Below are 12,171 nucleotides of genomic sequence, written 5' to 3'. Positions count from 1 at the left end.
TGTCCTTCTTTCCTTCCCTCCTTTCCTTCCTCCCTCCCTCCTTCTCTCTTTCTTTCCTCCCCCCTACCTTCCTCCCTCCCTTCTTTCCTCTGTCCGTCTTTCCTTCCTTCCTCCCTTCCTCCTTTCCTTTCTCCCTCCCTCCCTCCCTCCCTCCCTCCCTCCTTCCTTCTTTCCTCCCTCCCTCCTACCTTCCTTGACTCGAGGACAACAGGAGGGTTAAGGCAAAACATAAGCCATAACTTGACTGTGAGAAACTTACACTCGAGGTCGGGTTCCTTCCCCAGCAGGTAGCGGATGGCGGCCTGCAGCTGGGAGTACTTTCTGTGGGCCGGGTCGATGTCTGTCTCACAGTAAGTCCTGAAGAGAAGAGCTTTATTAGATCTGCATGAAACATCTTCACAGGAAGCAGCAGCCAGGATGCTGATGCCACTTTAATATGATTTCAGTTTATTCTAGATACTCAGGGAAACTTTAATATGATCTCTTTAATATTATTTGTCATTTGCTGATTTATTTGACTCATTAATTTTGTGTCTTCTGCACAAAGAAAAACAGAATATGAGTTCATGTTTCAGACGTACCACTCTGAGGCAATGAAGAGGTCCGGAGAGGTGAGATCATGCAGCCCTGCGGGGAGGAAAGAGAAACAAAGGGTGCGGTGGTACGGAGAATAAAGCCAGCGAATTAAAGAAATAACAATTTATATTCTGATCATTTTGTGGTGACTGTGAAAACTGTATCTCTCCTTTTCTTTCATTCATAACTAAAACATCAGAATTAAGGAAGCAGGACGACTTGTTTCCTCTTGTGTTCAAACTGCATTTCAAACACTGCTGCTGTTGTTTTTTTGGGTTTATTTCTTTTTAATTCCTCGTGGGTCTAATTTGCAGGATCTACCTGATTCTTCAGATGTGGTGAAATGAAAAAAAAAAAAACAGGATGCACAACAGGGACTTTTACATCCAAGTTTACTCCTCTGGGTCCAGACTAGTCTGCAACTTTTTTGGTGAAATTTGGGGTAAATGCATCATCTATCATCATCTATCACAGCAGCTGGGTGAAGCTTTGTGATGCATTGTGGGTAAAAAGCTAACAATATATAAGCTGCAGAAATCATTACAGGAAAAGTAGGTTAATTATGAGAGAGTGTAGTAGTGATACAGCTGAGTTAACTAAAGGGAGATGGCTGTTCATGCAGGGTGTGCGTGTGTGTGTGTGTGTGTGTGTGTGTGTGTGTGTGTGTGTGTGTGTGTGTGTGTGTGTGTGTGTGTGTGTGTGTGTGTGTGTGTGTCTTACCTTCCTCCACAGACACATTTCCCATGATCATCAGCCTGCCGTGACCCTTCGTCAGCGCCATGCCGAAGCTGCACAAACACACACACACACAGATGAGAGATGCTGAAAGCTCTCAAACACTGACGGCACTGCTGAATCATACAGTCTGTGACATGCTGCCCTCTGCTGGTCACATTACACATTACACACACACTCCTTTCCTTCCTTCTTCCTCCTTTCCTTCCTTCTCCCTCCCTTCCTCTTTTCCTTTCTCCCTCCCTCCCTCCTTTCCTCCCTTCCTTCCTCCCTACTTTCCTCCCTTCCTTCCTTCCTCCCTCCTTTCCTTTCCTTCCTCCCTTCCTTCCTTCCTTCTTCCTCCCTTCCTTCCTTATCTCGGGGACAACAGGAGGATTAAAGTGACAGATATATACATATATATATATAACTATAAATATATATATTGTCAGCCAGAATAGGTGAAAGCGTACATATTATATAAGTCAGAGAAACTGCCATGAAGAGTTAAAATTAAAAAGACTTGATTAAGAAACATTTCTGTATATTTACCTGAAAGGCGTCTCATCGATGTTTGTGTAGAAATAATCATTGGTGAGGAACAGAGGTCTTTTCTGTGGGAGGAGAAATTAAACATGTTAAGCTCAGTTCTGTCATAGTTTCAGACATTAAAGGATGAGTTCACTATTTCTCAAGTTTGTCTTAAAACAACAGTCAAGATCCTAAATGTGTCTTGCTGTAATAATCATTCCTACTTCCTACATAATTTTCCCACACACATACATTTCTTACAACTTCTTCCACCATTTATTAAGAATATCATCCTCAACATTTTATCAAAATTGATAATTGTGAGGAAGAGGAGTAAAACGTATAAATAAAGACAGTATAAATGTGTGTTGACCAGGTGGGGAGTTCCGGTCCTCTGAAATGAGGCCAACGCGGAAGTAACTTAAAACTGCATTCTATCAAAAGGCCACCAGGGGGCGACCGTTTTGGTGTCAAAAGGACTTCCGTCTCTATACAAGTCAATGGAGAATTCACCAACTTCTCACTTGATTTCTAACCTCAGTAAACGTTTTCAAAATGTGTTTATGGTCTCAATCGCTAGTTTAAAGCCTTCTTCAATGCAGTATGATGTTCATTTGGGACATTTTGGCCTCCCTGATTTTATATGTGACGATAAAGCAGGGTATGCATTAGGGCGTGGCTACGTCGTGATTGACAGGTTGATTGGTTCACAGGTTCAGGAGGGCGCCTCATGCTCCTCCTGATGCCCATATAAGTAGAATAGTGTTTTTATTTTTCCCAGCATGCACCGGAAATGTTCAAGATGGCGCTGCTCAGATCCGATACTATTGGCCTCCGAGCAGCAGTCCACAAACCAATGGGTGACGTCACGGATGTTACGTCCATTTTATATACAGTCTATGGTGTTGACTGATGTGACTCCTCACCCCTTTATCCACTGATGCTCTGATGTTCAGACTGATGCTGCCCGTCTCTCCCTTCACCATGGCCGTCCTCAGCTGGAAGTTTAAACACACACACACACACACACACACACACACACACACACACACACACACACACACACACACACACAAAATGCTTTCTTATGCTCAATTGGAATATTCGAATATTACATTAAAATATGTGAAGAGTCTGACTCCAAAGCGCCGTCAAACCTTCTGATTTGATAGCGAAAAAGTGGAAAAACATGATTGATTCTGATGTTTGATGATGTGTGCGTGTGTGTGTGTGTGTACCTTCTCCTCTGTGTCCTCCCACTCCACCTCAGACAGATCCACACTGTTGTAGTTCGGCTTTGGCTTCAGTTTCTTTCCATCTTTGTACTGTCGGGCAAAGCAGATGCTGTTTGTTAGTGTGTGTGTGTGTGTGTGTGTGTGTGTGTGTGTGTGTGTGTCTGTGTCTGTGTGTGTGTGTGTGTGTGTGTGTGTGTGTGTGTGTGTGTGTGTGTGTGTGTGTGTGTGTGTGTGTGTAGTCAAAAACTGAACAGTACTGCATCACTGTCCTTATAAATACTTAATACCTTTTACCCTTAATGTACCCTTCAGCACATCTGCTCCTCTGTGAGACTTCATCATCATCATCATCATCAGTGTGTAGTAAATCAGAGCTGCTGCAGACCTCTGGAGCTAAATGTGTCTCTTTGCACTGCAGCTACTTCCTGCCTCATATAACATTCTGCATGTTTGTAGTGTTTGTTCAAACCTGCTCTTTAAACCTCTACGTCGAAGCCTTTTTCCTCACTCTGTTTATCCTTTTCAAATTATTCCCGGTTAAAAACTGTAGTCAATCATGTAATCCAAGTATCACAACATTAAAGTAATATAATTTGATTACTTTCTGTTACTTTTGGATTACCTCATACCTCATACCAAATATAATTGCTTTAATTGTATTGTAACAAAGTATTGCTGCTGTCTGCTGCGTTTGCACCTTTTATAATGTATATTGCACCTTTATTGATTGCTTTTTAAAACTTTCTTTATGTCCTAAGTTGTTTTTAATTGTCTTAAATGTTTATATACCTCAGGGACTGCTATCTAAATTTTGTTATATTGTTGTCTGAACCTCATAATAATGACAATAAAGAAGGTCAGATACTGCAGGTTTAAGGTTCAGAGCAGATGTTAATGTGTGTAACTGGACTTAAAGATGGTCCAAACTAACTCACCAGAGGTCGAAGGTCAGGGTGAGCCAGGATGTAGCCGTTGTTGGTGATGAGGAAGGCGTAGCCGTGAGCTCCGAGCTGAAGAGGAAGAACAAACACACTGAAGGATAAATGCTGAAGATGAAGCTTGTGCTGTGAAATCCTTTAGCCCTTTATAGGTCACACCAAGAAAGTGCTATTTAAAACATCAAGGAAGGAAGGAAGGAACGAAGGAAGGAACGAATGAAGGACAGATGAAACGAAGAAAGGAAGGAAGGTGGGAAGAAAGGAAGGAAGGAAGAGAGGAAAGGAGGGAGGAAGGAAAAATGGAAGGAAGGGAAGAAGGAAGGAAGGAAGGAAGGAAGGAAGGAAGGAAGGAAGGAACGAACGAATGAAGGACAGATGAAACGAAGAAAGGAAGGAAGGAAGGAAGGAAGGAAGGAAGGAAGAGAGGAAAGGAGGGAGGAAGGAAAAATGGAAGGAAGGGAAGAAGGAAGGAAGGAAGGAAGGAAGGAAGGAAGGAAAGAAAAAAAGACAAGAAGGAAGGAAAGGATACAAGTGGTAAAGATTGCCCTAAAAGTTAAATGGGTTCAATAGATTTAGTTTTTGACCAGATACCAAACGGTTGAGCACAACTACAAAGGCTTAAACATCTTAAGATTCATGTAGATTTAAACGTTTCCATGGACTACCACTTGGACTCACCATGTATCTGGGCGCCAGCTTCATCACCTCCATCAGTGGGATATCAGAGCCGACCACGCCCAGCAGGATCCCATGGGACAGCTGGAGAGACGGGCAGCAGCATATATACATATAACTATGTAGGTGAATAATGTGCAATAGGGCATCTGTGTACATTTACCAAGTGCAATAATATCTGCACACTTATCTGAGTCTAAGAAATATGTGCAATAGGGCCATGTGCAATATAATTAACACACTGAAATGGACAATGTGCAATAATAACACCAGCAGTTTTCAATACAGCAGCACTTTAGCACTCAAGCACTTTATGATCCCCCAAATTCTGGTTCTGTCAAGAGTAACACGGTTGTCTGCTCATTGTTTATCTGTCTGATTACATATTATTTTTATTTATTTTATTTTATAATTTTATAATTTTATAATTTTATTATTTTATTATTTTAATTTTTTTTTTTTTTTTTTTACTTTTTTTATTATTAGTTTTATTTATTTATTTTTTTCCCTTTATCTCCTTTCTTTTAAAGAATGTTATTTTACACGTCATTGTATTTAACATCAACCTGCCACCAGGGACTAAAGACAGAAATTAGTCACTAGATATAATATTGCGTATTTACATGTTACTGTTTTTGATTAATATGCACTGTCCCTGTCTTCTTTAATAAATCAAACAGATAAAAACTTCTTCTATAATGTATCTGAGCAGGTTAAAGTGGACACTGACCGTCTCCGTCTTCTTACTGAACACCGGCATCGCCACCGACGTCATCAGCAGGAGACTCTGAGCTTTGGTGGTGAAGAGCTGAGACACAAGAAGACATCAGTTACTGTTCAGTGAGGAGAAATTAAAGCTTAGAGTAAGATCATATCTGCAAATATAGCATCACTCTTCACATTAAACACTACTGATATAGAGAGGAGGAGTAAGTACTGAGACCCTTTAAATGGTAAATGGTAAATGGCCTGTACTTATATAGCGCCTTTCTAGTCTTTTCGACCACTCAAAGCGCTTTACAATACATTTCATTCACCCCATTCACACACATTCATACACTGATGGCAGGAGCTACCACGCAGGGTGTCAACCTGCACATCAGGGGAAGCTAATCATTCATACACATTCATACACCGTTGGCACAGCAACGGGAGCAATTTGGGGTTAAGTGTCTTGCCCAAGGACACATCGACATGTAGACTGGAGGAGCCGGGAATCGAACCGCCAATCTTCCAATTGGAGGACGACCGCTCTACCTCCTGAGCCACAGCCGCCCTTTAGTTGAGCAAAATGAGCAATAACACAATAATAAAAGTAAAATCGTTGCATTCATAATCTAACTTAATTAAGAAAAGCAGAATTTGCTGCAAAGTTTACTTAAAGTACTAAAAGTGAAAAGACGTATAATGCAAAATGTAGGCCTATTAAATCTACTGTATATATACAAATATTCAACCTTCTTGGATGTTTTCATGTTTTACTGTTTTAAAAACACTGAATACAATAATGAATGTAATGTTTTGTTGTTTTTTTTTACTCTGAAAAACAGAAAAAGACATTTCATATTTCTACAAAGTGATCTAAATGAACTGCAGATATAACATTCATCACCTGTTTTACTATAAATACAGATCTGAAAGCTAAATAATAACTATAACTATCAAACACATGTAGTTTAGCTGCAACTATTAACTTAATTGCAGACTATTTCTATAAACGATTAATTATTGAGTCTTTTTTTTTAAAGAAAAAAAAGGTCAAAATTCAGTAAAAATTACATTAAACTGAATATATTTAGATTTTGGGACATTTAATGATGTCATGTTGATTTTTGGGAAACCTAAATATAATCATTATAAATATTCTCAGTGCTGTCAGTTGACCACCAGGTGGCGACGTACAGCTGTTTCCTTTCTGTGTTAGTTTAAAACCAAAAATGATAAATCAGTATAAATAATACAATCACTACAATGTAGGCCAGCAGCTCTTCAGTGATTGGTCATGAAATCATGTTTAAAGGGATAGAGATCCATACAGGCTCGCTTTCATTTAGATATATTTTAAATTTAGTTTAATTATATTGATTACTTTTTAATCCTTACACAGTCTGCCTTCACTTTACATTCAGGACTCTTTGTGTGTTTTAAAGCAGCAGTCAAGTTTTAATATGAACTGTCATTATAAAGTAGATGATCAGCTTCTATTGAGCTTCATCAGTGTGAGTTAGTCATATCAAGTGATATCTGACACATTTACAGTCTTTTTAGCATCAGATTCCCTCTTAGTGTTTCCCTGTTGAGCTGTGCTGGAAGTATAGGAACACAAAGAGGGACAGAGTCTGTCTTTCTTTCTTTCTTTCTCTCTTTCTTTCTTTCTTTCTTTCTTTCTTTCTTTCTTTCTTTCTTTCTTTCTTTCTTTCTTTCTGTCTTTCAGATCAACTTTTAAATCCATGTTTCCACAGAAGGAGGACTGGATTTAGTCCTCCATCACTTCCATTGTAAACATTATGAAGGGATCTTCTAATGGTCAGTATGAACAGGAGGAATCATTACAGTAAACATGATGAAGGGATCTTCTAATGGTCAGTATGAACAGGAGGAATCATTACAGTAAACATGATGAAGGGATCTTCTAATGGTCAGTATGAACAGGAGGAATCATTACAGTAAACATGATGAAGGGATCTTCTAATGGTCAGTATGAACAGGAGGAATCATTACAGTAAACATTATGAAGGGATCTTCTAATGGTCAGTATGAACAGGAGGAATCATTACAGTAAACATTATGAAGGGATCTTCTAATGGTCAGTATGAACAGGAGGAATCATTACAGCAGAGTTTAAGGTGTGTAAGTATGAGCATGACTCAAAGCTTCTGTACTGCACTCACCTCTTCAGACATTCAACAACATTTTGAAGTCAAATTAAGTTTCATCAATTATTTATATGCTTAATTTTATGAGGAAAAAGATTTTTACTCTTATCTCTTAACTAAACAACTAAACTCTAATTCTCTAACTAATGCATGTGTATTTATAGCTTCTAAAACAGACTATTAATCTAAAACTACAACTTATTCTACTTCTTCTTCTTCTTTTACCTCCTTGGTGTTGGGAAGCTGCCAGAGTGATGAGGTGAAAAGCCCAGAGGATCATGGGAGAGTGAGGCGAGAAACAGGGAGGAAACAAACACACAGATGAAGGTGAAGTGATGATGATGATGATGATGATGATGATGATGATGATGAAGATTATGGTGATGAAGATTATGGTGGTGAAGATTATGGTGGTGAAGAAGCAGTTTACCACAAACGTAAATGTAGAAAAATGGCAGGATAGGCTTAAAATATGAATCTCTTTAAGCTCTCTGATTGGCTCACCACAGTGTCCATGTAGGCCTCCGTCCAGATGATGTCATGGTCGTGGTTGATGACCATTGGCCGGCTGAGAACGTGCAGATACTCCATGACGTTCTCCTGCACGTCGGCCAGCGTGGAGATGTGTGTGTAGTAACCTGAGAGAACACACACACACACACACAGGAAGATGAAATACACACATGTATGAATGCACAGAAACACACACACACAATCACACACACACACACAGACACACAAACACACACACACAAACACAGGAACGTGAAATACACACATGTATGAATGCACAGAAACATACACACACACAGGCATAGAGATACACACACACACACACACACACACACACACACACACACACACACACACACACACACACACACACAGCTGACCTTTGTTGTTGCAGGCGATCCACTTGGTGTTCTGAGCGAATGTCATCTCTCTGCCGATCAGGTAGGTGAAGACTCTCACCTGAACAGAGAAACACCTGTTAGTGCTCACCTGCCGTGTTTCTGTGTGTCACGGCACCCGAAGGTGGCGATGCCGCTGAGTGGTTCTCAGCACATACAGGCTCATAAATAACTATGATGTTCTTTATTCCTGCAGTTATCTGATAAAGAGAGTTTGGTCTCGGGTCTCACCCTGCGATCAGGCCAGTTGAATTCCTCAAAGACCGACTCAAAGTCCTCCATGGCTCCGTCTGTGATCAGCATGATGGCCTGATTACACATGCTGCCCTGACCTTTCAACCTCGCCTGCACACACACACACACACACACACACACACACACACACACAGACACACACACACACACAGACACACACACACACACACAGACACACAGACACACAGACACACAGACACACACACACACACACGCACACAGATACACACACACACACACACACACAGACACACACACACAGACAAACACACACACACACAGACACACACACAGACACACACACACACACACACACACACACGCACGCACGCAGATACACACACACACACAGAAGGTTATTTCATAGAGCAGCAACAACTAAATCAAACTATGATGTTGTTTAGGATGGGAGATCATTGACTGTGTCTGTATTTCACAAACACTTAAACATGCTTTAGTTTAGCAGAAGTTGACCTCTGACCTCTGACCTCTGAGGAAACACGTACCTCATTGAGGATTTTGAAGGACTCCTTCATGGCGTTCTTGATCTTCGCTTCTCCTTTAACATGCAGCTCCTCCACCAGCAGCTTAAAGTGCTGAGAGAGAGAGAGAGAAAGAGAGACAGAGAGAGAAAGAGAGAGAGAGAGAGACAGAGAGAGAGAGAGAGACAGAGAGAGAGAGAGAGAGAGAGAGAGAGAGAGAGATTTTTTTTTTTTTGATTTTTATAAAACCTTTATTTTCCAATAAATATGACTACATCAACAATACATATTTATCAGATTAAAACAAAACAACAAAACTATGTTGTTGTTTTTTGTTTTTTTAAAAACTCATAGAAACACAGAGTTAAAAATCAGCTGCTCCTCAACAACAGAACAGAGAGCTGCATTGAAACACCACTGAGACATAAAACCATCAACATTATTCATGAGTGAATAAAATCTGAAGTCTACTCTGATTCTGGCTTTCACCAACGCCTTAAACACTGGCATCAGCTCTCTTCCTGAAACACCGTCTACTCGACACTTCCTGCTCTTATAAATGGACAGTTTGGCCTGTCCAACTACAAAGTTCAACAGCTGCCACTTCTTTGCATTTTCTTTCTGGTAACCAGCACCGAAAATAAAAGCAGTTTCACACCAACACTCACCACATCTTAAAAACACAGTTTTCAGAGTTTCAAACAGAACTTCAAGTCTTTTACAGTCCAGGAAACAATGAAAGACAGTTTCTGGTTCCTGACAAAAAGGACATGTAATGGACACTGTGGGATTTATTTTAGAAACCAAGCTGTTGACAGCCAGCGCCCCCTGCAGGATTCTCCACTGCAGATCACCTGATCGCTTATTTAAAGGCGGTTTATAAAAAAGCCTCCACACTGGTTTACAGTGATCCTGCACCTTTAGTCTCACTCTCCACACATTATCCGTTCTCCCACTCAACTTTCTCTTGTTCAAAGCTTGAACACAATATTTATACAGAGCTTTCCCGTTCAACATGTAAAGGTCTGCAGGAGCAGCATTGTTATAGACCAACAATGGTCCCGTCAATCCAGTGTGGTCTATTGTAAGACCCAGTTCAGGGAATGGATCCCTTCCATCGGGAGTGTCTATTCCAGAAAAATAGTCCTGTAGCATTTCCATTTCTGCACTACTCAGTCTGTTAGTCCAAGTGTTCAAAATGTCTCTGGTGTGACGATGCGACTGCAGGCCCAACAGAGAAGCTACTGCCTCTATGTTGTTGAGTCCTGCACCTGCAGCGTCCACTACGCGTCTCAACTTCACTGACCCAGCTGAACACAAACGCCGGGTGAGACCAGGTCTACTGTTGTCTTGAACATCCAATCGGGCCCCGTGGATTAGAGGCTCCTCCAGGAGCCAGAACAGTGAAGCTGCAGGTTCCAGTCTGTTCCACTTAAAAAGAGTCCATGCCTTAAAAAGTCCCTGATAAAATGGAGTCAGATCACACAAACGTATAAAACTACAATTCATTAAAAACAAGGATGCATCTAAATTCAGACCTGCAATACCCCTTAAAATGATGCTCATAACAGGTTTCCATACCACGTCATCATTGCCTGTGAGGTACCGTTGGATAAACTGTAATCTAAAAGCTGCTACTCTGCTCCCCAGGTGTACCAACCCCTGCCCCCCCTCTTCCTTCGGCAGGTAAAGCACACTCTGAGGAACCCAGTGCAAATTATCCCAGAAAAAATTGACCATAATGGTCTGCACTTTTTGCAGCAATCCAGCAGGGGGCTCCATACATTTTAATCTATGCCATAAGGTTGATGCCACTAAATTATTAATGACCAGAATCCTTCCCCTGTACGACATGTTGGGTAATAGCCATTTCCATTTGGCCAACCTCCCCTCCACCTTCTCCACCACTCCTTCCCAGTTCTTATTTACAGTGTGATCATCCCCTACATAAACCCCAAGATACTTCAGGCCTCCCCTCTTCCAGCTTAACCCTCCTGACAGCTTAGGAAGACCGGCAGACCACCTCCCAACTGCCAAAGCCTCACTCTTGGCCCAGTTGACTCTTGCTGCTGAGATAGCACCAAAAGCTTCAACAATGTTACCCAACGTTGTGACATCATCTTGATTCTGTACAATAACAATAATATCATCTGCATATGCAGATAAATTAAAACATGTATCAAAACCAGATAAAAACAAACCATCAATAAAAAAACGTATATTGTGCAACATTGGTTCAAGTGACAGTGCATATAACATACCAGACATCGAACAGCCCTGCCTTATCCCCCGAGTTACTGGAAACGGTTTACACAAACCACCATTAATTTTCAGTACACTCTCAATGTCCTCATACAAGACCTTAATCTTGGCAATGAAACCAGGGCTGAGGCCGAACCTTTGCAAAACTTTCCAAAGGTAACGGTGCTCAACCCGGTCAAAAGCCTTTTCCTGATCCAGTGAAATCAGACCAGCATCAAAGCCCAACGAACCAGAGACTTCCAAAAAATCACGAATTAGTGACACATTGTCAACTATAGACCTGCCGGGCACACAATATGTCTGAGTCCTGTGAACGACCTGATCCATCACCTTCTTTAGTCTGTTCGCCAGGACTTTGGAAAGCATTTTATAATCCGTGCATAAAAGAGAGACCGGTCTCCAGTTTTTTATGTCCTGCAGGTCCCCCTTCTTAGGCAACAGAGTCAACACTGCCCTCCTACAACTCTGGGGCAGAGACGAGTCACTAAAACTCTCATTGTAGACCTCCATAATGTCACTCTGAAGAACACACCAAAAAGCCTTGTAGAACTCCGGTGGGAGCCCATCGATCCCAGGGGCCCTCCCCCCCTGCATACTCTGCAGCGCATTAAGAATTTCATCTGTTGTCAGAGGACCCTCTAGTTCTTCATTGGCCTCCTCCGAGACCCTGGGCAGCCCACTGCAGAAGGAGTCAAACGCCCCGTCATCCTCAGTAT

The 12,171-nt window shown here is 41.3% G+C and overlaps 1 protein-coding gene across 1 annotated transcript in view; it reads right to left on the bottom strand.

The window, feature by feature from the left end:
* Window positions 1-12,171, bottom strand: part of LOC133981849 (voltage-dependent calcium channel subunit alpha-2/delta-4-like) — an 89,249-nt gene that overhangs the window by 50,884 nt on the left and 26,194 nt on the right. The window contains exons 4-20 of the mRNA XM_062420708.1: window positions 11,531-12,134; window positions 10,124-10,654; window positions 9,665-9,814; window positions 9,218-9,307; window positions 8,688-8,801; window positions 8,439-8,517; window positions 8,050-8,183; window positions 7,771-7,788; window positions 5,400-5,477; window positions 4,673-4,753; window positions 3,992-4,066; window positions 3,060-3,146; window positions 2,748-2,819; window positions 1,843-1,904; window positions 1,297-1,364; window positions 582-627; window positions 260-357 (exon numbers count right to left, since the gene is read on the bottom strand). Of these exons, the coding sequence (XP_062276692.1) occupies window positions 260-357; window positions 582-627; window positions 1,297-1,364; window positions 1,843-1,904; window positions 2,748-2,819; window positions 3,060-3,146; window positions 3,992-4,066; window positions 4,673-4,753; window positions 5,400-5,477; window positions 7,771-7,788; window positions 8,050-8,183; window positions 8,439-8,517; window positions 8,688-8,801; window positions 9,218-9,307; window positions 9,665-9,814; window positions 10,124-10,654; window positions 11,531-12,134 (2,387 nt within the window). The remainder of the gene's footprint in view (window positions 1-259; window positions 358-581; window positions 628-1,296; window positions 1,365-1,842; window positions 1,905-2,747; window positions 2,820-3,059; window positions 3,147-3,991; window positions 4,067-4,672; window positions 4,754-5,399; window positions 5,478-7,770; window positions 7,789-8,049; window positions 8,184-8,438; window positions 8,518-8,687; window positions 8,802-9,217; window positions 9,308-9,664; window positions 9,815-10,123; window positions 10,655-11,530; window positions 12,135-12,171) is intronic.

The sequence above is a fragment of the Scomber scombrus genome, chromosome 6, assembly GCF_963691925.1.
Source record: "Scomber scombrus chromosome 6, fScoSco1.1, whole genome shotgun sequence".
Taxonomy (NCBI): Eukaryota; Metazoa; Chordata; class Actinopteri; order Scombriformes; family Scombridae; genus Scomber; species Scomber scombrus.
This window is presented reverse-complemented; position numbering and strand designations above follow the sequence as displayed.